The sequence below is a fragment of the Xyrauchen texanus genome, chromosome 7 (genome assembly GCF_025860055.1).
Source record: "Xyrauchen texanus isolate HMW12.3.18 chromosome 7, RBS_HiC_50CHRs, whole genome shotgun sequence".
Taxonomy (NCBI): Eukaryota; Metazoa; Chordata; class Actinopteri; order Cypriniformes; family Catostomidae; genus Xyrauchen; species Xyrauchen texanus.
Genome location: NC_068282.1, coordinates 17,940,396 through 17,967,824, shown reverse-complemented (window position 1 = coordinate 17,967,824; position 27,429 = coordinate 17,940,396). Strand labels below are relative to the sequence as shown.

Sequence of the window (27,429 nt, the reverse complement as noted above, 5' to 3'; positions counted from 1 at the left end):
GAAAGTCATACACATCTGGGATGGCATGAATGTTAGTAAATGATGAGAGAATTTTATTTTTGGATGAACTATCCTTTTTATTTCAAATGCTTTCTAAGAAAAGTATGCTTTCCTGGACCATAAAAAAAACATTGTGACTTGGGGTTCTGAAATAGTATGGGACTAGATGTCTTTTATATTCAAGTCACACTTTTTGACTTAAATAATATTCCCTTTATGCATTATCAAAAGATTTTAGATGTGATGGTGAAGGTGAAAGGAATGTGTGCCCATTTTTTTAGGATAAGGGTTTACTATCTCTTATATTATGATGTTTGCTTCTTGTGCTCCAATATCCTACTTTTCATCTTTGTACAGCCAAATATGGGCTGTTTTGCATTAATATATTACACAATTTATCCCACTGTACAGTCTTTGCCTCTATTCATTTGCAGAGCATTGGAAGCAAAATAGCACCTTGTCAGCTCAGATATGCATCTAAGTCAGTTCCTTGATAACCCCAAAGCAAACTAAATTGTTGAGTTTGTTTCCTGCTATAAAGATGTAATTGTTTTTATGCAACACACAAATATGTATGCAAATGACAAAGGGATGGAATAATTTGGACTTGGAGCTCTTGTTTTTCTATCAGTGTTCTATCAGCAACTCAGAAGTATCACACATTTCTTTCTCTAACCTTTTTGTTTTATTTAATCTTTTATATACTTTTATAATTCAATGTTAGTGCCTCTCAATATAAGTAGACTTACTTTTGGACACCCTTAGGGTAGTCTCCAGATTAGTGATTTTAAGATTAGTGACCCCATGAAATCCAATTTTTTTTTTGTTGAGTTTTGTGGATTTTTGTCCATGTCTATTAGCTTTGCTGCAATCCGCATGCTATTCTAAATCTTAAAGTTGACAAAATGTACTTTGTATTTATAATTTACAGTCTTTCTATTCTGGGTACACTGACTACAAATATTAATGACTCATGTTCAGTCAGTAATATGTTTGTTTAATCTGATATATTGACCAATATATAATTTTGAGATGATCATCATTGGCCAATTATTCTGCCCAATTTTCTTATTAACAGAATTATTAATTCCATCTAAAATGAATCCCAAAATATACAGTACCTTACACAATTTCTGTTTTAAAATATCTTTTAGTGAATTTTGAGTTAAACTCAAAATTAAACGTCTCATTTGCTTCTGCCTCTTCATGTATCAGACTGACTCGATGTTCAGTGGGGGGGTCTGTGGGGGTCATGCTATCTGTTTTAGGGCTCCTTGTTCTTCTATTCTAATATTTTCTATTTGCAAAAGTAATTTTTGAGAGTCTAAAATGTATATTTCCTATTGACACACTAAAGCTAATGATATACATAACTATCTTAAGATAAATGTTTTTGTGAAACATCTTATGTGCCAAAGACTTTTGCACCGTACTGTACATCTTATTTGCTATTGGCAAATTGTATTATACAGTAGCTCACTGCTGGAGAGATTGTGGGGAGGCAATGGCTAATCACACTTATATTTGGGACTTTTCCTAAACTGAGTGACTTTTGTCAAGGGGTTTAATGTAGCAGTTTTCTGGGTGATGTTAAATATAGACACTGTGGTGGCTATTCTTGGGGCCAGTTTAAAAGAGTTTAAATAAAATTCTTCATAATTGCCTGTCCAATTATGGTACACATCTGATGAGGTGTATACTTATTAATACACCTTTCAAACAATAAAGCATGACTTACTTCTACTCACTGCAAAAAAAAAAAAAAATATCTCATCATTTACGCACCCTCTTGCCATCCCAGATGTGTATGACTTTCTTTCTTCTGCAGAACACAAACGAATGGTCACCATTCACTTGCATTGTTTGGACCTACAGAGCTGAGATATTCTTCTAAAAATCATTGTTTGTGTTCAGCAGCAGAAAGGAAGTCATACACATCGGGGATGGCATAAGGTTGAGTAAATAATGAAATCATTTTCATTTTCAGGTGAACTAGTCCTTAGGCCTGCAAGGAAAAAAATATGAATCTAAATATGAGTAACTACAGTCTTAACCAACACAAAATAGGTATTGTTTTAAAGTTTAAATGTTCTTCTTTACAATGCATGTAGGACTTATGACCAAAACTGAACAAGTGCTTTGAAATTTGCAGACAATTCAGAAGTGTTCCATTTTGATAATTTATTAAAAAATGTTGCATTGTACATATTAATGTAATCTGTAAAAACATCAATCTAACTCATCTAATAGCCATGTGTCATGTATTGTTGGAAAGCTCTCAAAGAGTATAATACAATCAGCCTATTTGTTGTACTTACAGACAAAAAATAAAGCAGGTAATAGCCAAGTATTTTTTTGACATACATGTTTCATGTGAACAGGTGTTGCTCATATGCCATGTTTTCGCTTATTTCACGAAAAATAAACAGAACATACAATTTCACATACCATTACTTAAAGCAGTGTTTTCCAACCACTGTGCCATGGCACACTAGCAATTTGAAACCATAATCAGTCACTTTTGTGATTGTGAAGAGCAATGATTAATGTGCAAAAGTGACTGATATTTATGCACGTTAAGGGTCTTTCACATGAATGTGTCAACGCTGTAGAATACATTGAAGTCTATGAAGTGACTTTACACCAAAGTGTTTTTCACACACGTCTTTGCTTCACCAGTAATGTCTTTGAGAGTACAAAGCAACAAGTATTTAAAAACCATCCAAATTTGTGAAGAGATATTGAATGTCTCATAATTTCTTTTAATTAAATATGACCTTATCGTTTATGTATATCAGAGACTCCAGTTATTAAACTAATTTAAATTCACTAAGAAAATGCTAAGACCTAAACAAAAACCCCTTTTATTACTTTCTGCTATCAAAGCAACTGCAAGCTTTTTTCTTTTCTCTCTCATCCTCTCTCCCGCTTTTTTCTGTGGTAAACTCGTAAAATTGCCCCTCTGTGACGCTTTCTGCAACTCTTGTCATGTGGAGGGCAATGCGCCGCTTGACGCTGGCACTGAACGGAGTGTTGACGACCTCGACTCAACTCATGTGTGTCACGAATGTAAGGCAATGAAGGCTCGAGAGACAGAGTTCTGAAAGTTTCGAGAAGCTTGAGAGGCAGAGCCCTGGGAGGCTCGAGAGAGGCGGAGCCCTGGGAGGCACGAGAGGCTCGAGAGGCGGAGTCCTGGAAGACTCAGGAGGCGGAGCTCTGGGAGGCTCGAGAGGAGCCCTGGAAGACTCGGTAGGCGAAGCTCTGGAAAGCTCGTAAGGCGGAGTTCTGGAAAGCTCGTAAGGCGGAGCACTGGAAAGCTCGGAAGGCAGAGCTCTGGAAAGCTCGGGAGGCTCGGAAGACGCTGACTCTTGGACGGTCATGGCTACTGGCGCTGGCTCTTGGACGGTCATGGCTACTGGCACTGGCTCTTGGAAGGTCATGGCTGCAGGCGCTGGCTCAGGGAAGGTCATGGCTGCAGGCGCTGGCTCAGGGAAGGTCATGGCTGCAGGCGCTGGCTCAGGGACGGTCGGGGCGGCAGGCGCTGGCTCAGGGACGGTCGGGGCGACAGGCGCTGGCTCAGGGATGGTCGGGGCGACAGGCGCTGGCTCAGGGACGGTCGGGGCGACAGGCGCTGGCTCAGGGACGGTCGGGGCGACAGGCGCTGGCTCAGGGACGGTCGGGGCGACAGGCACTGGCTCACTGACTTCTGAGGTGACAGGCTCTGGCTGGGTGACCGTGGTATGCGCTGGCTTGGGTTCACTCACCGTGGCTGACGAGGGCTCTGGCTCGCAGACCGGGGCAGGCGAGGGCTCTGGCTCGCTGACCGTAGCTGACGAGGGCTCTGGCTTGCAGACCGGGGCAGGCGAGGGCTCTGGCTCACTGACCGGGGCAGGCCTGGGCCGGAAGGCGAAGCCCGTCTTCTCTCCCTCCTCCGGGCAGACGAAGAGGGCCGCGCTGGCTCACTGACCTCTGAGGCGACAGGCATTGGTTCACTGACATCTGGGACGACAGGCACTGGTTCACTGACATCTGGGACGACAGGGACTGGTTCACTGACATCTGGGACGACAGGCACTGGTTCACTGACATCGGAGGCTACAGGCACTGGTTCACTGACATCGGAGGCTACAGGCACTGGTTCACTGACATCGGAGGCTACTGGCTCACTCACCGTGACATGCGTGGGCTCTGGCTCGCTCACAGTGATATGTGTGGGCTCTGGCTCGCTCACAGTGATATGCGTGGGCACTGGTTCGCTCACAGTGATATGCGTGGGCACTGGTTCGCTCACCGTGATCGGCGTGAGCCAGGAGGCGAAAGCCTGTCATCTCCTCCTCCTCCGGGCAGACGAAGTGGACCGTACTGGCTCGCTGGCCGTGGCAGGCATGAAGGGACGAACCACGGGCGAATGGAGTACCAACACTGTGGGAGGAGTGGCAGGGCTCTCCTCGATGACATCCACAGTGTATGGTGAAGCGCAGACCAGCAGAGTCTCCTCAATGAGGTCTTTGAGCGTCCAGCCGTGCGTCGTCGATGGCAACCGTTCCTGGAGCGCACAACTCAGGTTGGCCCAAAAAAACACCACCAGGTCGAAGTCTGGGAAGTCAGTGGCACCCGCAATTGCGAGGAAATCGCGGGTGTAGTCCTCCACCGGACGGTTCCCCTGCATGAGGCTAAGCAGTTTGCAGCTTGCTCGTAACACCGCTGGATCCATGTTTATGGTCTATTGTTCTTTCACGAATGTAAGGCAATGAAGGCAGACGAAGGTTGAGGATCCAAATGCAGCTTAATTTATTACTAACAAAATACAAAGAAAAGCCCTCAATGGGGAAATAAACAAGAACAGAGAACTCGGGCAGGGAACACAGACCAGGCTAACTACATTCACAAACATTCAACAATAGACAAGGACTGAACCAAAAACCGGAGTATAAATACATGAACATGGGACAAAGGGGCCAATGAACAAACAGAACACAAACTAGATGACAAGGTGATTAACAGAAACCAAAAGGCAAATTAACAAGGGCAGGTGAAAACAATGAACAGTGAACATGAGGGAAAACAAGACTGTGGAGCTACAAAAGGGACAAAAGTGAAAACTATGGAATAACAAAGGGACAAAAATGGAAAACAAAGGGGCAACGGTAAAACAAGACAAGGTCATACATAACAATGTGAGATGCGCTTTACAATGACGAAAGAACATTATTGAAACTCAAAATTATTATTATTTGACAAATTTGTGAAACAGAAGCAAGCCTCACCAAAATACTCTATATTTTCAAGCTAATTATGCACAATTGTAAACTTGAATATACTTGAATCACTTAAATAGCTGGAATTGGTACTTTTAGAGTATCCCCCAGAAAAAATACTTGTGGACCAGTGATTGTCTTAACTTTTTCGCCCCTCATGAGTTTGCATCCCTGTAATTTGTTGTGGCATTGCAAGAACAAATCTACAAATTAGAAAAGAAGCAAATTTGTTGTTTTCTTTATTGCCCATTTAGCGCTCTTGCCACCTGTGACCTCACACAGTGTAGCCTACCTATGTGATTTATTTTATTTTTGTTATTTTTTTTTGCATAGCCAAATTTCAAACATTACAAGTAAACACGCTACTAAGACAGACAGACAGAAAACATGGACAAGTTCTTAAAAAGGAAAAATATTGATGATGGTTAGCCTATGTGGGATAGTGGTGTGCCGTAGAATTTTTTAGTCATAAAAAATATGCCGTGGCAGAAAAAAGGTTGGGAAACACTGACTTAGAGGAGTCTTTTATATTTAAAACAAGACACAAAGCAATCGGACGTATAGATCACTAGATAACCCACATGAAGCACAATGTGCACGAAGTATCTGGCATCTTGCTATCTGGCTACAAACACGTTAGCTTTCCTGGATCAGATGACGTCATCGGAAATACAGTAGGGTTATGGAAAGCTAAACCAATCGTATTTGGTTCAAATTGCTCAAAGAGTGGTGATAGTCCTCTATATTTGGGCAGAAATTCAGGTGATCGATCACTCTACTAATTAATGCCACCAGGAGATGAGCTTAAGTACATTACACTGACTCAATGATGACTCAAATGGCACAGAATGAAACTCATTGTGATGAGGAGGAGGGTGTGGATGGGCTGTGAGTGTGCACGGCCAGCCCCCAATCGGGCTAATCATCGGGATAAAGCCGAGCCGGATGCAGCAGTGTGGGAGAGAGAGAGCCACATGCAACTGCCATGTGTGTGTGTGTGTTTGCGTCATTTTGTTTCATTAAATATTACTTTGTCTGTTCAGCTGGTTCCTGCCTCCTCCATGCTATGCAAACTTTTAGTCATTGTTGTGTTTGTATTTGTAATTAGTTATTATGTACAATTATTATGTTTTATTTGTTTGGAGAGGCTTTTGGACACATATAGACGTTTTGGATCATTTATTTTTGTATTGCTATAACTTTTGATAGCTTTGTCAAAAAACGCAAAATTTCTCAGATACAGTTGACATGATTGGGAACCAAACAAAAATAGTATTTTAGAGCCACGGTGTTTACATTCAGAGTTACAGTATATAATGTCAAATAAGAAAAATAAGAAAAAAGTAAAGTTTTAGCTCAAATTTGTTTGTGATTTTTCAACAGTTTTTTTAGGCTGAGAGTCTCAGAATTTATCATAATCCATGTAATTTTCTTTACAATGATACCAAACACTTGACCCTCCTTTTTTGTCAAGTTATAAGCCTTTAACTTTGGGTATGACACTGAAACAGGAAATTTTTAATAACACCTTCAGAGCTTAATGGGTTAAACATTTTGATCTGTCCTGTCCCTCATATTTCAATAGGAGATACAGCAAAATGAGACCGTAAACTGTGTTCATCAAGCCATATCAGGGGGTGTTTAACTAAACATTTGGTAAAAACACAATGATCCCTTTCCACTCCCATAGCTGCACCATCCTCTTTTCCCTTGCCCTCATCTCATTTTTCCTTCTCTGGGGTTTTTGCTTAGTCAGAGGCTCCTCTTTTGTATGTCAGTGCAGGATTTACCTTTCTGTGCCATGAGACAGATTCACCTCACTGTAAAGTGGGATATAAATAGATTTCACTGAGGAATATTACAGTTAGGTTGGATCCTGGTTTGGGGAACCCAGGGAGGTTTTTAGTCCAATAGAATTGTGGCAGCCTCATGCTCTGCCATATTGCCTCTCATTACTTAAGGACCCCAAGTCATATTTGCCAAATTGGCACAGCTCTGATATCCTCATGCTAATATTATTCCTCCCTGTGTGAATATAGCTCTCACGGGAGATGCTTTCCACCGGATGTCTAGCCAACAATGCATTTATGTGCCCTAATAAAGCTTTTTTATCTGTTTTTGCCATAGGTTTATTATCATGTTTTTACTGGCTGTTGAGACACAATAGTGTTTATACCTTTGAACAATTAGCCATTAATTAGTTGAATGGTTGTGGAAAAACTCACCTAAATGATTGTACATATTTGTTTTCTTGTTGTATTCACAGCCAGGAAGTATGAAAGTGGAGAGTATTTAAATATCACAGGCATCACTCGGGATCAAGCAGGGGACTATGAATGCGGTGCAGAAAACGACATTGCTTCACCCGACACCAAGACCGTGAGAGTCACAGTCAACTGTGAGTTTCATATAACTTTACCTCTGTTTCTTTTTGTTTGCAGTCAGATAGTATGAAATTAAATTCACATTGACAACTAGGTTATTTTCTCTCTCTTACTAAAGATACCAGCTCAGTTCCAAAACCTAGTGAACTGCCTTGCTGTCTACTTCCTACACACCTTTCTGAAAAGACCAGCATAGCTGGTGACAAGTATTGTTGTATTTTGGATGATGGTCCCAAACAAGGGATGCTGGTGTGCTTGTTTCCCCACCATGGTAGGGTTGAAATAGCTATTTGTAAGGTCTTCCTTAAACTGGGAAGTAAAGTTCATACTAGGGGCTTACTAACTACAGTACTAGTTAGCTTGTAACTAACACTGTTCTTGATTTGGTTGCACTATTTGTCCTTTAGGCAAGTCTTGGTCATTGCCATTGAGGCTAGTAGGTTGTAAGCTCTCTGTAAAGTAATGGGAAGTCACATTATCACATAATATGATGTTTATTATTATTGATCCAATAAGCAGGCTTCAAATTTGTAAACAAAAGTGTTTAAAAGCAATGAATTTCTGTATTATCTTGTTATGGCTGATCTTTCAAACTTATTTTGCCACATGTATAACTGTTAACAGTGACAAATTAAATTTCCATTGAAATACAGTTCCTAAATCATCATAATATATATTAAATAGTAGAGATGCTCCGATCAGGATTTTCGTAATATATATTAAATAGTAGAGATGCTCCGATCAGGATTTTTACAGCCGATACCGATAATTTCAGCTTTTATCAAGATCTCTGTAATAATTGGCTATTTTCAAGCTTTCTGCGCACCGTCACTAATATTAATTGAATTGTCCTCTTCCCAGTAAATATCACTTTGCCTAAATTATAGTCTAAAAAAATATTCTTTATATTAAAAAATTAAGCTTAGTGTCAAACTGAAGACAAACTGATAACCCATAGGTGCAGTTAAACTTAATGTAACATTTTCTTTGCATTATATTTAATACATTATATTGTGGTGTCTTAATATTTTATAAAGTATTATTTATAAATGATAATAATACATTTTTCACATGATGTTGTTTGAACTTTAATGAGGGGAACAGGCGATCTCTTATGTGTGCATGTTTCTGGACTCTACGGGTGCTACTATTGTTAATGTGTCACGAACCCCGCTCCTCTGCCCCATCCCCGCTTCCTCGAGCATGCACACGCGCTCCCCTTCGTCCAGCTCACGCGCACGCTCGGCTTCACCGAGCACACACACGCACTCGCGGCGTGCTCGCTCGCTTCCCGCTCCCTCGCTCCGCCCCCTCGAGCTTCTATGCTCGTTTTGCTCGCTCGAGCTTGCACGCTCGTTTTACTCCTACGAGCTCACATGCTCGTACACTATCTCACATGCTCGTACACTATCTCACATGCTCGTACACTATCTCACATGCTCGTACACTATCTCCCCCCCTCGGGCTCACATGCCCACTTCTATCGCCAGAACATTATGTACACCTGCACTCATGTCATCTGCACTCCTGTTCATTGTATACACCTGCACTCGTCCCTATCACCTGTCATTGTTTACACCTGCACTCGTCTCTATAAATATCACAGCACATTCGTCTCCCGCTTGTTGGTTATTGTATTTAGTTTCCGTGTCCTTGCCCCCCGCTAGTCTCGCCTAGTTTTGAACTCCTCTTGTTTACCCCTTAGCTTGCCAGCTCCCCTTGTTCCCCTGTCGTTGATCCCGCTAGTCCCGTCTTGTTCTACGCCGTAGTTGTTAACTGTTTTCCCGGCTTCGACCTCCCGCTCTCGTTGACCACTCTCTCCCGGATTTGCCCCTTCCTTCTATTCTGATTGCCCGGCTCCGACATCACGCTCCCCTTTGACGCCTCTTCACTGGATTTGCCCTTTTTTGTACTTTGCACGCTTTGTGTTTAATAAAGCTGTTTTGTATTCGACATTGTGACTGTCTCTTCTTGTGCGGGTTACGTAATGCCATTTAATCAGGAGATATTTAATAATGATATTTGAATTACACCTCATCTTGTAAATCGAGTTATTACTGAGATGCCTATGCCCGACGGAGACTGAGAAGCTGTTGCCATGAACGATAATAAGGACCATTTCATAGCTCGTGCTGTTCTCCCTTTGCCTTTGTATAGTAAAACCATAACCACAAAATTAGGATTTTTATTACCACAGTTTTCATTTTCCTGTATTATCACTAGGGTTTCACTATGAATCACCCTGTCATCAAAGGGGCTCCGTAACATGTCAACTAAGCGTAATGGTGCAGCACTCAAATATTTAATTGAATATGAATTGTAAATAAGTGTCCGTTTACACCACAACTAGGCTAACATGCAACTTAGGCATGACTGGTGAAAACAGCCGCAGTCTTCACACATTACACAAAAATATAAATTCTGTCATTGTGTACTCGCCCTCATATTGTTCCAGATCAGTCTAACTTATTTTTTATTCTTTTTGTGAAACACAAAATGAGAAGTAAGGCAGTATGTTAGTCTTCGTCACCATGGATGTTCATTGCATCTTTTTTACATGACATACAGTACAATTAAAGTAAATGGTGATTGAGGCTGTCATTCTGCATTCTGCATAATGCATTATTATATTGCCTTCTCCACTAAATATGCCTGGATTCAGGCTTAGAATTTGGTCAAAACAAGGTAGAGACAGCATAATTAAGTTGTCTACCTTTTGGAACGTTCTTCTTTTTGGGAGTGTGCCTTAAAATGCTCTGTAGGCAGCTCGCTAGGTTTTGAATCATAGCTACAGTGTTCTTTATCTCCGAGGCAGACTGGGGAGGAAACTACAATAGAATTCACGGTACTGGAGTTTCTTAATATTTAACGAGAGAATTCCCTTTTTTGTCTGGGATGGAATGATTAATTTTCTGTGAGGAACAGTCTCACTGTTATAAGGAGTCTTCTATTATGCAGGTAATGAGTCTCTCAAAGTGTGAAAAGACAGTAATGAGCACTCCAAGCATTAATGAATTATACTGACTTTACCCATCATGCTCATAGTGAAGATTTGCCTCCCTCTGAATGCTGGGAATGGACACTTGACAATTTCTCTTCCCCTCCTTTACTTTTTTAAGTCATTTTGTCTCATCTGCGGTCACCAGGATCATTAATCCTTAGTCTCTGTATATACCATATGCTGAATCACACCACAGTGAGGGCACATAAATCAGATATCCTGACTCTAACACCCAAATAAATGTGGCTTTCAGGCCATCAAACGCTGACTCCCTTTGCAATCACACAAACACAGACTAATGTTCAGATAACCACTTGGAAATGTCAAGATTTTGTCGAGGATGGCTGGATGACAAAGATGAAGTCATAAGTCATATCACATCTCCTCCCCGTCGATTGTATTGACACTCTCTAATGAGGAGTGAAGCTGAGAAGATAGAGGAATAGATCATTGCTGAGTCTGCTGTTCCTCACTGCAGCTGAATGATTGCTTTCAATGAGCTATTAATTAATTTCATAGGCACTATTTTTATACTACTCTGTATACAGTATGTGCAGGTGTTTGTTAAGTAGAATTGGGGGTACATCATGCACTATATTCCTATATATTGTATATTGATATACACTCACCTAAAGGATTATTAGGAACACCATACTAATACTGTGTTTGACCCCCTTTCACCTTCAGAACTGCCTTAATTCTACGTGGCATTGATTCAACAAGGTGCTGAAAGCATTCTTTAGAAATGTTGGCCCATATTGATAGGATAGCATCTTGCAGTTGATGGAGATTTGTGGGATGCACATCCAGGGCACGAAGCTTCCGTTCCACCACATCCCAAAGATGCTTTATTGGGTTGAGATCTGGTGACTGTTGGGGGCCATTTTAGTACAGTGAACTCATTGTCATGTTCAAGAAATCAATTTGAAGTGATTCGAGCTTTGTGACATGGTGCATTATCTTGCTGGAAGTAGCCGTCAGAGGATGGGTACATGGTGGCCATAAAGGCATGGACATGGTCAGAAACAATGCTCAGGTAGGCCGTGGCATTTAAACGATGCCCGATTGGCACTAAGGGGCCTAAAGTGTGCCAAGAAATCATCCCCCACACCATTACACCACCACCACCAGCCTGCACAGTGGTAACAAGGCATGATGGATCCATGTTCTCATTCTGTTTACGCCAAATTCTGACTCTACCATCTGAATGTCTCAACAGAAATCGAGACTCATCAGACCAGGCAACATTTTTCCAGTCTTCAACTGTCCAATTTTGGTGAGCTCTTGCAAATTGTAGCCTCTTTTTCCTATTTGTAGTGGAGATGAGTGGTACCGGTGGGGTCTTCTGCTGTTGTAGCCCATGCACCTCAAGGTTGTGCGTGTTGTGGCTTCACAAATGCTTTGCTGCATACCTCGGTTGTAGCGAGTGGTTATTTCAGGCAAAGTTGCTCTTCTATCAGCTTGAATCAATCGGCCCATTCTCCTCTGACCTCTAGCATCAACAAGGCATTTTCAGCCCACAGGACTGCCGCATACTGGATGTTTTTCCCTTTTCACACCATTCTTTGTAAACCCTAGAAATGGTTGTGTGTGAAAATCCCAGTAACTGAGCAGATTGTGAAATACTCAGACCGGCCCGTCTGGCACCAACAACCATGCCACGCTCAAAATTGCTTAAATCACCTTTCTTTCCCATTCTGACATTCAGTTTGGAGTTCAGGAGATTGTCTTGACCAGGACCACACCCCTAAATGCATTGAAGCAACTGCCATGTGATTGGTTGATTAGATAATTGCATTAATGAGAAATTGAACAGGTGTTCCTAATAATCCTTTAGGTGATTGTATATCCTCATGCACTATATTTATATATATTGTAATATATATACATATACCTAATCAACCTTGATTGGACTAAATTTAGAAACGTGAATGCATGATATCTGCAACAACATTTTAGACATGCTTTTTAACTATAATAATGATGTAACTTCTAGACATTTTCAAAGATAAAAATAAAAATTGTGGTAGGCATTCAAAATCCACTTGGCTCAAAAATCAAATAGGCATAAAGCTTCTGTATATGACTATGCATGTTTTACAGTGACAGATAATGGAAGCAGTAACAGCAGCCCTTGTTCTCTCTGAAAAATTCTGCTTTAAAGCAGAAATGGCACAGGCCTTGCCATAATCCCAATGCATTAATCAGAGCACTTTCACCCACTAGAACTGGATGCCTTGAGCTCTGAGAAATTAGCTGGAATGGAGGTGCCAATGCTGAAATTAGAGGAGAAGTGTTATCTCACCAGTACTGTCCAAAATAAAAGTGAGAAGGATTCGAAAGGACTACTCTGCCAGTGCTTATTTCCTTGCTAGAAGAAATCATTGTTGTTAAATGTGCAGAGCTAATAGGATTTTTTTAACCACTTTACAGTACTCAGATTCCTTTGTGATGCTGTTTTGACAGTGTCTGCATCATAGCGTAGTTATGTGCCATACTGTATATCATGATTTTGTTGGCACTTTCCAGATACAGTTTATGAAATAGTTTGGTGTCTGATAATTTTTTAATAATTTATTTTTTTAAGCATTAGAGGACGAATGTAAATTTTTTTACATTAACAGTAATTTTAAACAGATCAAAATGTCTGTACCCACTACCCACTCACCTGTTTTGGCCTGTCCTACCTCAGAGTTCTAGACCTTCTTGACGGTGTACAACAGTTAAAAATAAAACAGCTATGTAATCATTTTTAACTGAATTTAATTAGAAACATTTAGCTTGCAACCCTGTTATCACATGATTTTATAAATGTAACATTCCTTAAAATTGTGATACCCTAGAAGAAAACATCATTTGGACTTTTTCTATATTATGGTCCAGCTCAAACATGCAACCCAAGTCCCCAATAGAAAGACAAAAAATATTAAACAAATATTTTTCTTAAATTTATGGGAAAGTTTATCAACTACAAACCAATTTTTAGTCCCAAACTAGCCCCTGCTCTGTGATTACTTAATTAAGTCTACATTTGCAACCCTGTTACCCAATGTGGTGTATCTGGCCTGTCACTGTGGTGGAACCCTCAAGGGCACCTTTAGTTGAAATGTATAACTTGTTTTGGGTACATAATTGTACCCTAAAAACCTAAAAAATTTATATTGTGTGGTGAAATAAATATAGCAGAAAATATTAAGTCCTTTCTACATTAAATAAGTAATAAGTTAAAATAGTAAGTAAATTCTACATTTGACTTAAATTCAAACAAGTACAAAATGTATGCTGTAGTTTATAAATAAATATTATTAATAATCGTTTGATATCTTTAGAATGCATCATCATGTGTCAGTCTTAAAGTAGAAAAGAATGTCTAATTTATTTGCTAATTTCAGTAAATTTCTCAAAAATTACCTGTTCCTGATCAAATAAATTACCTTTTCATTGTTAGAGTCGTGTTTTGCACACCAAGTGTTGAGGTCTGTGTTTGCAGTCCTGTATCTTGTTTCTATTGCCTGAAATGCAAGGTGATGTTGTCTAATAGGCTATAAAGCATGCGTTAAGCTTCCCTGCGTCATGTGGTAAACGATTAAATGTAAGTTTATAAGGAAAGTTCAAAATATGAAATGTTCAAGTCAAGTCAAGTAATTATTATTTGCATAGCGCCTTTCACAACACACATCTTAAATTAATCTTACAGCTATTTTTTTTTTTTTTTTCAGTGTACATTAACATTTTTTGTTGTTTTCCCTCTGTGAACAAATAAAGAAATTATTCCCTTTTGAGGGTGCAAATATGTACCCAAAAAAAAGGTTACTATCCCAGCAATGGCTTTGTTACTTTAATGGTACTTTTTTCTGAGAGTGTATTTATCAATGCATTATTTAATTTATACATTTTGTTGATTTAATCTTGATGTTTATTGCTAGAAAATTACAATTTTTTTGGCACATCTCATATTTTGGTAACAGGGTTGCAGAATTGCAAACCATATATACAGTAAAATAATTATAAAGGCCCTGTTTTGCATCTTATTTGTTTCCATTGTGTAGTTTGCCAATTGCTATCAAGTAGGTTAGTTGTAAACAAGGTTTGCACAAAATTATGAAAACCATGTTTGTGTGGACAGAAGTGTTTATAATGTGACAATAGAGACAACTTTCTTTGTATTTGAAGTTTTATTAGCCTAACACGACTGCAGATGTGACTCGACTGTGACATTTCAAGGGTAATCAGTGTAATTAAATACACGCTAAAATAATCAGTTTGAAAATAATTACAGCTTTTAGGTAAGCGAGGAACTGACCTTCAGGTTAATTGCAGATTATGACCACTAATTGAAATAAGCTAATTTATTAGATGAACACTAATTCTGTGTATGTGTATTTTAATGCATTTAATGCATGTATTTGTTAGTCATAACTTTATTAAAGATATAAGGACTTACCTTGCTTCGGCACATTGTTACAGCAATCCTATTCGCTGCTACATTCAGCTCAGAAATAAAACGTTACTCTATAAATCATGAAGATCTAGATGACAACCCACAGGTCAATGCCAGAATATGTGTTTTTGTCTGGTAAATATTAATAACAAAAGCCTAATGGACCTGTGTGTGACCAACACCTAGATTCAATTACTTTACTTATGTTGTTGATGCTCGTTCCCTTGTGAATCCTCAGATAGTTTACTGTCAGCCTTCTATATCTGTAGATCACTCCGCTAACTGCAATAGTATTAACACATTAAAATATCCTATTTACACTGTACCCTTTATATGTAACCTTTTAATGCAAAATCATTTGTCCTGTTAGTGTGCAGTGGTTTGGGGAAAACAATTGTGCCAATACAGTTAAAACAATTGCTCAGACAGTTTGATTGTATAGACCAATTCTATGTCAACGTCACTGCTTATGTCACACGTGGAATAAGTGACCAGAACTGTGCGCAAACAACTATTGTCGGATTCCTTTGTTGAAAAATAATTTAGAGTGTTCTCTTAGACGGCTCTGGTTTCAAGCCATCAACAGAGCTGAAAGGACTGAGATCATTTCAACTCACGGCTTTGCAGCAAACATTTATAACAAACATTATTTCAGGTATCTTATTAACTAAGATCATTAGAATAATTGTATAGCTAAGAATATTTGTGTATTTATGATGGTTTTGTGTCATACTTTCATTTAATCATCTTATCTGTTAAATCTAACACAGCAGTCTACCAGCTTCCAGCCACCACTTACTGCACACAAGCAGAATTTTTTTTTAAACAATGGGATTGGACTATTGCTGACCCTAATAGACCTTTTTCCACTGACTGTGATGACACATTTCCACCATATTTATCAGCGTAAAGTTAGCAATTTTTCCATATTAAACATTTTTTAAATATTGAGTGTAAATATATAACATTATGCTTTGTATTGTATTACCTTGGAATTAGTTTTAAACAACAAATTAACACAGCTGTGCAGGGTTTCTATTACAGCTGCTGAGAGAGTGACTGTAAATTTGGCATCTTCTCCAATTTTACTGTCTTAATCCACCGCTCTCTATTTTTTTTTTTTTTTTTTTTCATCTTTTGGAAAGTAATTTAAATGTAATAGGGAATTTTTTCTTTCAGTCTTGGAGCAAATGAGTAAGTGAAAATAATATTTGCTGTAATCTCCCATTCACTGCTGTCGAAGTTTACCCTGCAAACGTTTACTTCCACGTTCCAAGAACCGGAGTGTGAAAAAGGTCTTTTGCTAAAAAGATAAGTAATTTTTTTCTTCAATAAAATACTTTCTCCTATCCAAGCAAAATACACAGAGTCTTAAGCCATTTGTTGGCTGATTTCCCCAAAAAGTGTAAATAATGTGGCTCTGTGGAACTACCAAAACATTGCTCTGTTTGTTTGAGTGTCCTGACCAGCCTGACACAACATTGGTCCAATCAATGGTGTAAATTTGGGTGGAACTATCTGTTTGTGTAACCAAAGATATAAGAGGGAGCGTTTTGGAAATCTTTTTTGAACAGTTCCATTTGGTGATGCTAGTGACCCAGAATATACTAACTTCACTTTTAATTCAGCCTCTCGCAAACATTACCCAATCCCAGTGTTCGATTCCAACCAAATTAAACTAAAACATGCACTTTGCATGCCAATGACCTTCTTGCCATGACTTGTTATTATTCCTTGCTTTACAACAATGTTTGCATTTCAAATTGTGACTGTTCTGATTTCAAACAAGATGTCATGGAGCTCATTTATCTTTTGTGATGACTGTATGCCAAAGCTTTATCTTATTTTCCTGTTGTGATTCGCACCAGATGTTTAGTTTTAAGTTCCATCTTTACACAGGCGGTATTCAATTGCCTCTAAAAACATCAAGGCAAATAAATAAATAAATATGATGGATTATGTGATGTCACGTAGCTCCACAGATGCTAGAGAATGTTTATGCAACATTCATTTGCAGCGGCAATGTAATGCCTGTACATCATAAGTCATTTTGCCAAGACACATTTTGAACTAATGTGTCCTAGAACAACCACTTTGCTCAGCAAATTAAGAAAAGAGACACACAGTTTACATTTAGATTTTTTTTAAGAGGTTGATTTAAGCTGTGTAGTTGCATGAATGATTAGTAATGTACATTTTTATGGATGTTTAATCTTTTGCTGGATTGCTGTATAAGATAATGTATTTTTATCCATCTATTTGTTTATATAGATAGATAGATAGATAGATAGATAGATAGATAGATAGATAGATATATGGATGGATAGATATAGTGCTGTCTCTTAGTAATAGAGCACAGTTATAGAACTAGTCCATATTAATCATATTTTTATTTGCATGCTTAAAAAGCATTTCTCAATAACTAAACTCAAATAGAGAATATGTCATTAAGCGGTTTGTTTGCCTTAAAAATGCCGTTGGTACTGCTACTTAAACTGGAATCTTAAAAAATGCCGTTTTATGGCAAGACCTTATTCATTATATTATCTTAATGGGAGCCACAGTCCTCTTTTACAGTCCTTGTAACTTGCATCTTGAACCTCATATTTAATTTGAGGCTATTTGCGCAATCTTGGAACTGTGTTGCAATTACAGCCTTTTTCATGCCTTCTCTCCATTTTAGAATACTAAAAATGTGTTGTTGCTTTCTCATGCCCTTGAACGCAATCTGAAAGTCTTGAGTTCATTGTACACATTTGCATTTTGAGTTTGTTGCTGGAGTTTCTCAACCTGAGGACTAAATAATTGTCAGTTCCTATAAATCATGTTGTCATTAAGCTGAGCATCAGAATAAAATGTCCAAATCAGCTGTTTGGAACAAGAAAAGAACTGCTTGTGATCCAAAGCATAACACCCTATGTGTGAAACATACAGTTGCTGTGTGTTATGCCCCAGGCATGTGTAGCTAATTCTGTAACTGTCTCCCTTGACTTCAGTGATGTGAGTGATTATTAATGTAATGTGAGCTGTAATGAAGATGAATGTTGCTAATGCAACCAAGGACTTTTTCAGGGCCAAGCTAAGCAATGTTCTGGATTGACCAAGTCAGTCACCCAACCTGAATCGTACTGAGCAAGTCATTCAAATAGAGCATTCTTTTCAGTCACTAAAATAAATGAATATGTCTTTCTCCTGATCATAACATGAACAGATGATTGCAAAACACTCCAAAAAAGTTGGGACAGTCTAGTATTTGCCACTGTGAATCATCACCATTTCGTCTAATAACACTTATTAAGCATTTAGGCACTGAAGACACAAGTTTGTTAAATGTTAAAATGTAATTGTCCCTCATTCATCCATGTAGGTCTTCTGCTGCACAATTGTACATGGTATTCTTTGCCGCATTGTGCGCTACATTATACACCACATATTCTCAATTGGAGGTGGTCAGGACTGCAGGCAGGCCAATCTAGCACCTGCACTCTCTGCTTATTCTGCCAGTATGTGGTTTGAAGAAAGTTCTGGGACGTCCCTGGAAAATATGGTGCTGGATGGCAGTATATGCTACTCCAAAATTTGTACATATCTGTCTGCATTAATGGTGTCCTCACAGATGTGCGAGTTACCCATGCTATGGGCACTGACACACCCCTGGCCCATACAGACACTGGTTTTTGGACCTGAAGCTGATAACAGCTTGGATGGTACTTTTCCTCTTTGGCCCACAGAAAACAACGGCTGTGTTTTTCCAAAACTATTCGAAATGTGGACTCATCGGACCAAAAAACATGGTTCCACTGTTCTACTTTCCTGCTAAGACAAGACCGAGCCCAGAGAAGTCGGCAGCGTTTCTGGACAGTGTTGATGTAGTTCGTCTGCTTTGCATTGTAAAGTCTTAACTTGCATTGTCTTTGGGGAACATTGTTCTCAGATGGCTGGATTATATGCTGAAGCATCCATTGGCAAAGTCTTGAATGATCCTTGCTTTTGAAGGATCCTTGCTCTTGCTCTCCTTATATACTATGACAAGATTGTCTCACCTGTTTAACATATCCTGTTTCACATTGTCTTTTTATTTTAACTCGTCAAATTGTTATTAGTCTTATATTGCCCTTGTTTTAAATTTTTTAGAGTGTGTTGCAATCATCTGATATGACATTACTCTACATTAACAAAATAAATAGGTAAGACATCTTATAATGTGAAGTTCAATTTAGCAAAGGGTGAATATAATTTGCAAATCCCTTCTTTTAGTTTTTTTTTTTTTTTTGCATTTTTCATACTGTCCCAACTTTTTTGGAATTGGGTTTGTAGAACAATATATTGGTTACCGATTAATCTGTGCCGATAGATAATTTTTGGTACTAACGGTTATCGGCAAAAATATTTTACAAATATTTTATTCCTTATCAATAAACCACATCTGGTTAAATATATATATAAATATTTGATTATATCTTTTCATGTGACAACACTGAAGAAATTACACTTTGCTGCAATGTAAAGTAGTGAGTGTACAGCATGTATAACAGTAAATTTGCTGTCCCCTCAAAATAACTCAACACACAGACATTAATGTCTAAACCTCTGGCAACAAAAGTGAGTACACACTTAAGTGAAAATGTCCAAATTGGGCCCAATTAGCCATTTTCCCTCCCCGGTGTCATGTGTTACAAGGTCTCAGGTGTGAATGGAGAGCAGGTGTCATCGCTCTAACACTCCCTCAAACTGAAGGCTGACCCCCCACCCCTTCTATATATATATATATATATATATATATATATATATATATATATATATATATATATACACACAGTGCTGTGAAAAAATATTTGCCCCTTCCTGATTTCTTCTATGTTTGTGTATTTTTCATACTAAATTACACAACTAGATATAACATAAAACAAAAGCACCCTGAGTAAACACAAAATAAAGTTTTCAAATATATATATTTTTAATTGAAGCAAAAAAGTTATCCAACACCTTTATCACCCATTTGATAAAACAAACTGCCCCCTTAAACTTAATAGCTGGTCGTGCCACCTTTAGCAGCAACAACTGCAACCAAATGCTTCCGATAGCTGGAGATCAGTCTTTCACAACGCTGTGGTGGAATTTTGGCCCACTCTTCTTTGCAGAACTGCTTTAGTTTTGCCATATTGGAGGGTTTTCGATCATGAACTGCCTGTTTAAGATCCTGCCACAGCATCTCAATCGGTTCAAGTCAGGACTTTGACTAGGCCTCTCCAGAACTTTAATTTAGCTTCTTTTGAGCCATTCAGAGGTGGACTTACTCCTTTGATTTGGATCATTGTCTTGCTGCATAATACAGATGCGCTTGAGCTTCAAATCTCGGACTGATGACAGGACATTCTCCTTTATAATTTTCTGGTACAGATTTTCAATTATAATTCGCCCAGGCCCTGAAGCAAAAAACCATCCCCGCACCATCACACTTCCACCACCATGCTTGATCATAGATAGGATGTTCTTTTGTGGAATTCTGTGTTTGATTTTTGCCAGATTGGGACCCCTGTCTTCCAAACAGTTCCCCTTTAGGCTCATCAGTCCACAGAAAATTCTCCCAAAAGGTTTGAGGATCATCAAGGTGTGTTTTGGCAAAATTCAGATGAGTTTTAATGTTCTTCTGGGATGCCATTTTTGGCCAGTGTCTTTCTGATAGTGGAGTCATGAACAGTGACATTTATTGATGCGAAAAAGGCCTGCAGTCCCTTGGATGATGTCCTTGGCTTTTTTGTGACTTCCTGGATGATTCGTCACTATGCTTTTGGAGGAATTTTGGAAGGTCGGCCACTCCTGGGAAGGTTCACTACTGTGCCAAGTTTTCTCCATTTGGAGATAATGGCTCTCACTGTGGTTCTTTGGAGCCCCATTGCCTTTGAAATAGCTTGGTAAACCTTCCCAGACTGATGTATTCAATCACCATCATTTCTGGATTTTCTTTAGACTTTGGCATTGTGTGCTACTGGTTGAGACATTTTAGCCAAATTTATGCTGCTGAAAAAGTTCTATTTATGTGTTAATTTGATTGAACAGGGCTAGCAGTAATCAGGCCTGGTGTGTCTAGTCTAGCTGAACCCCATTATGAATGCAGTTTAATTTGGGGTTTGGGGATTTAGTAATTAAAGGGCAAATACTTTTTCACACAGGCCCAGTTAATATTGGATAACTTTTTTGCTTCAATAAATAACATTATCATTTAAAAAATGTATTTTGTGTTTACTCTGATTGCCTTTGTTTTATGCAAGATTTTGTTTGCATTTGTTAAACAATTTAGTATGAGATACACACTTCTTTACAGCACTGTATAAGCAAAACTCTTCATTTGGTGAATATGTAGGCTATAAAAAGCTTGATTTGGCCAAGTCACCGGTGTGTTTCAGGTCCCACATCATGCACCTTATCATAATTTTTCTGGTTATTATTGGGGTTTTGTTTGCATAATAAACTGCTTATGTTATTTTATTAATTTTGGACTCTTGTAGCATCAATCTCTGTACCTGTCATTTTATAAATCTTCCATTTTATCAGTCATCTGCCTTTTCCACCACCTTGGTTATCAATATTGGAAAAATCCACTATCGGTTGACCTCTAATAAATATACATTACACACATACACATTTTGGGTGAAATATTCAGTTTTGTACTATTTTAAAAGGTTTTACCATTACTTTGTATTACCAGTATTTTATGGATTATACGTATATTTATAATCAATATTTCTCTCTCTATTTCTACATGAAGGATGTATTTATCAAAAGAGCCTATATGTCCATGTCCACTGTAAGCATCATCATGTTTTTTTCAAAGGTGACCTGTGTATTTTCTGCGCCACTAGTATCACAAAACAGAATTGCAAAAATAATTGTTTTCTAATCACTCCCTCAATCTGCCATTGGTTGGGCAAACAGATATTCTCGCCCCAAACTCATGCCATTATTTGAGCTGCTGTGTCGGGGCTGGTCAGGATGTTCAAACAAACAAAGCAAAAAGCCACAGTGTTTACACTTTTCAGGGAAATCAACCTACAAATGACTTAGTTATAGTTGTCAGTGCATATTAAGCTAGGATATGAGAAAGCATTTTTACATAATACATTTTTTTTTTACACACTTCATCTTTTAGATTGATTCACATATAGTTTGCAACATGTCACTTCAATATGCATTTGATGAAACAAACAGCCATTCACTTACAACCCTACTTACCATTCTTGGTATTACAAAACTTGGTATTGCTCATCAGAACTGTCCTTATTTGTGGTATTTGTAAATGCAATTATAGACTTTATTCCATTACTGGCTTGACATTTTCCAGGCATGGACAAATTATAATTTGACATATTTGTACCACTGAATAATAAAATCAACTAGTTCAGCTATTTTCATTGGGTTTTGAAACACAAGGCCCGACTTTATGGAACATTGATATTTATAAGAGAAAAATGGGCACAGTCCAACAGTGACCCATCATTTCTGTATGATTTGAAGTGTGACTAAAATCGTGGCAGCTTTCTCAGTCAGGGAACAGCAATGTAGATTTGAAAAAATTCCTCTAAATTGTTATGCAATTAAACTGTCTTTACAGTTTGTCCACAAGATTGGACAAGAAAGACATTGGGGAGGCCTTTGGATGGCATTGAGTGTAATTGTGCTTCAGTTGAAACCTTGCAAGAAAAACTATGCAGGAAGTCAATCTTAACAATTGTCTATGGTGGCACTTTTACAATTGGCTTTTGAAATCAATTAAAGCTATTATGTGTGGCAAGTAATAGTCTTCAGAGTTATGTTCCCTCTTTAATGCAGTTCTGGCATGCACTGGACATACATATTGCTTTGTCCTTCATCATTTGTCATTATATAAATGTAAATGTATGTTTGGAAACCAGAATTTAATGTAATGAAAGGCTTCAACTGATTGCACCACTTGCCCCTATAACTGTGCATCTCTGACGCATTTACTAACAAAAGACTGTTATACATTTTTCATAAATGACTCAGTGAATTACAGTATACCCCACTGACATTATAAAGCCTCATGGACAAGTAACTGATTGTCTTGAAATCCTGCCTTCACTGCACAGTATAATATGGCCTCATTTTTTCAGCATATACTAAAAGCTCATTTGTCTATCTACATTGATTTGTGATGCTATGGTTAATGATATTATTCAAGTGAATACTATTGAGGAGAATTCTCGATGGGGAACACAAAGCCTATGTTCCCTTAGCATTATTTTTATTTATAAGGATTTAATGTGTTCGAGAAAGAACATGATGTTATTCTTGAATTTTAAATGGAAAACTTAATGAATTAATAAATCTTGGCTGCTGAACCCAGTGCTGGTGGACAGAATAGAACAATGAGGTAGAGACAGCAATTGGAGCAGTCTCTGTTTGTAAGCTGATAAGTCATGGACTGATGAGTCAATTTCTTAATTGTGAAGAAATCTCACTTTAGGCACTGGCTGAAGAGGTTGGTTATTAATTGATCTTTTAATTAAAATAAGATGATACTTGTTGGGAGGATAAAGGTGCAAGGCTTCATAAATCAGCCCTCACTCAAAAACCTCTTTTAACATGATAAATTCATTGTTTTTGGTTAAGAGATTATCTATTTAGTCATTTTACATATCCACATGGCTATCACCCAACATTAAGGAAATATTCTGGGTTCAATGCATGTTACACTCAAACAACTGCGTTTGTGGCATAATGTTAATTACTGCAAAAAAAAAAAAAAAAAAATTGACTTATCTCTCCTTTTCTTTAAAAAAAGTTAAAATCCAGATTACTGTGAGGCACTTGCAATAGAAGTGAATGTGGCAAATTTTGGGGGGGGGTTAAAGGCAAAAATGTGAAGCATTTACTTTTATTAAAGCACTTAATGTACATTCTTCTGATAAAACTTGTGTATTATTTGAAATGTAAAGTTGTTTATATTGGTCATAATAGGGTGTATGGTGTTATATCGTCATATAACGAAGTTGTAAAATTGGATATAACTTTACAGAGAAAAGGTTATTAGTGAATTTATTACAGTATAATCATGTTAGCATGCATGTTGTTAATGTCTTTGATCTATAATTTTGAAACAGTGTGTATTTGTCCTCCAATCACTTCCATTGTAGGTGCCTCACTGTAACCTTGATTTTTCCTTCTTTTTTTTAAAGAAAAGGAGGGATTAAAAAAGGTGTCAAAATTATTTTGTGTCATTATGCCACAAATGCTGTTGATTGAGCTTAACTTGTTGTAACCCGCTCACACACACACAAGACGAGACAGTCACAATGTAAATGGGAAACTGCTTTATTCACAAAGCAAAGCAGGCAAAAGTACAAACAAGGGGCAAATCCAGTGAAGAGTAGTCAAGGGGAGCGAGAGGTCGAAGCCGGGGAATCGGAGAATATAAAAGGGGCAAATCCAAAGAGAGAGGTCGTGGAAAGCGTAGGGTCAAAGCCGGGGTAATCAGAATCAGCGAGACGGGACTAGTGGGAGCAAAAGACGGGAACAAGGGGAGTTGGCAAGCTAAGGGGTAAACGAGAGGAGAGCAAAACTAGACGAGACTAGCGGGGGGCAAAGACACGGGAAACTAAATACAATAACCAACACCCGTGAAATGGATGTGCTGTGGTATTTATAGGGGAAGGTGCAGGTGTAAACAATGAAAGGTGATGAGACGAGTGTAGGTGAAACGAATAAAGGGGTGATTGAGACGAGTGCAGGTGGTCATAATGTTCTGGCCATTGGGAGCGGGCATGTGAGCCCGAGGGGGGAGATAGTGTACGAGTGTGTGAGCTCGAAGGAGCAAAAACGAGCGTGCAAGCTCGAGCGAGCAAAACGGGCGTGGTAGCCCGAGGGAGCAAAATGAGCGAGGAAGCTCGAGGGGGCGGAGCGAGGGAGCGGGGTTCGTGACACTTGTATTTAACTTGCCGGAATATTCCTTTACTTTGAACTAGTGCTGATATTCTGAAATTTGAAACGATTTACACAAAGACTAGTTGTATCCCAACAATAAGAATGTTTCATTCAATAGTAGTATATTTTGAATAAGTCAACCTGCTTTTTAAATGAAGGATCACAAAGACGCTGAACCCAAGGGAACACTTTTGGCACATATTGATGTATTCGCCAATTTGTGAGGTACTGTTTTCACAGGTATTCTCAAATATAATCTCTGCCTTGTCATTTTAATTTGCATTTGTGATCAAGCCGCAACTAGCAAATTTATCAAACAGTAAGCCCCGTAGCATCCATTTTCTATGCAACTCTGCTATTTTGAGACCCTCCCATCTGGTTGGAGCATATAAATTCACCAATGATTTACAGTTGCACTCTTCTGTAATAGAGCCGGTAAATTAAATGGATGTTAGGGCTTTCATGATTTTTACACTGCTATTTTGCATTAGCCAATATGACCAAAGTAATTGAAGCTACGAATGTGGGTTAATAGTGAATTTTCTCTCTATTCATTGTCAGGATATCTTATTAGGACTTGTGCCTTTTTTTCATGGGAGTGCCAAATTTTACAAAACATTTTAATCCCTGTTTGATAATGTATAATCAGCATTATTAAAGGTGAATTGTGTCATTTTGCAATGTTAAAATACTTTCTTCTATACCACTGTAATAGGCATTGACAACTATGAGCTATAGAGTGAAACAGTGCCCGCCAACTTTTTCCAGATGTCTCGGTATGGTATTTCATAATATCCTTCATAAAGGAGTGATATGCCATTAACCAAACCAACCAGTTCAGCTCTGAGGTGAATCACATTAAATCTTTGATGGGAAGAAAACATTTTTTTTTAAAATAGGACAAAAAGACAAAAGTACAGGTCTGTATTTTCCATCTTTCATTAGGGAAACTAAAATCCCATGAAGCATTGCAAATTAAGTAATTTAATTAAAAATAAAAATATAAAACTATTGATTTAAGGTTGTTGATTTAAAGTAAAGAAACAATGTATTTTATATTTATTGCAAAGTATTTAGATATTTACAAATATGGTATATAAGTAGTTTGTGAGTGTAGAAAGACTTGATTTTCAATCAGCGTTTGTCGTGCGAATGCACTGTCACTGCAGCGCTTGTTTGGCTATGATTTTCTGATTGGTGGAGCGTTTCTTTTCAGTGTAGTCCTTTTCCAGAAATTCTACTATTAAACATGATTCTAAAACAAATATGTTGAAATAACATGGATTGATAACTTCAACAGAAGTATATACAATTGATTAACAACTTCGGAGCTCATGGTAGATCTGTCTTTGAAGGTTTAAAAGTTATCATTAAAAATAAATTTTCTATTGAAAAAATGAATGGGATTTTTCCTTCTGAAACCCTTTTATTGCGCACTATTGGTAGGCTGATTCCTTTGAAAAGTGTAAACATTGTGATGTGGTGGTTTCAAAACATTGTTCTATTTGTTTGAGCTGCCCAACAAACCAGAATCAACAACATTGGCTCAACCAATGAAGTGAGTTTGGGGCATGAATATTTGTAAATTCAACCAATGGAAGATGGGGAGTGTTCAGGGAAACCTGTTTGGAAACAGTCATTATTTTTTACCTTGGAACCGTTTTTTTATTTGACCAAATACAGATGCTTTTTAAAGTGTTATGTGATGGTCCAAACAATACAGGAGTCTAGATTCAAATATATAGACTAGCAAAAAAGCAGGACAAGACAGACGAGAGGTGCGGATCCAGATGCGGTTTTATTGAACATTAAAGTTAACACAAAACAAACCGGAACAAATGAAAACCTCCACATGGGGAAAACAAAACTAAATCAGGAAAACATCGAGGGTTTACGGAACTGGATGAACAAACGGGAAGACAGGCAACGGAGCAAAACATCAACATCGATCAAACAGGAAACAGGAACTAAACGAAACTTCAAAATGACAGCACAAAACAAAAGACAACAGTGAACATGACAGAATAAAAGAAACTACAAAAACCAAAACAGGAACTAAACTAAACTTCAAAATAACAGTACAAAACCATAAGACAACAGTGAACATGACAGAATCCCCCCTCAAAAGGACCGGATTCCAGACGGTCCTAAGAAACAAGAAAATAGAAAAATAAACAAATTTTCAAGGAGAGAGGGGCTAGAAAAGGGGGAAAACAGACAGACAAAAGGGGGCACAAGGGGCACAGGGATAATCCAAGGAGGGCACAAAGGGCAGACAGGCAGACCAGGGAGGCAAGCAGTCTCTGGGGGTGTGTGAAGGGAACCGGGTCAGGTGGCCTGGGGGGCGTCCACCGGGCAAGGACAGGTTTAGGTGGTCTGGGGGACGGCCACAATAGGGGGACA

The 27,429-nt window shown here is 38.4% G+C and overlaps 1 protein-coding gene across 2 annotated transcripts in view; it reads left to right on the top strand.

The window, feature by feature from the left end:
* Positions 1-27,429, top strand: part of negr1 (neuronal growth regulator 1) — a 228,957-nt gene that overhangs the window by 108,333 nt on the left and 93,195 nt on the right. For both annotated transcript variants that reach the window (XM_052130967.1, XM_052130966.1), the window contains exon 4: positions 7,525-7,656. In XM_052130967.1, coding sequence (XP_051986927.1) covers positions 7,525-7,656 — 132 coding nt within the window. The remainder of the gene's footprint in view (positions 1-7,524; positions 7,657-27,429) is intronic.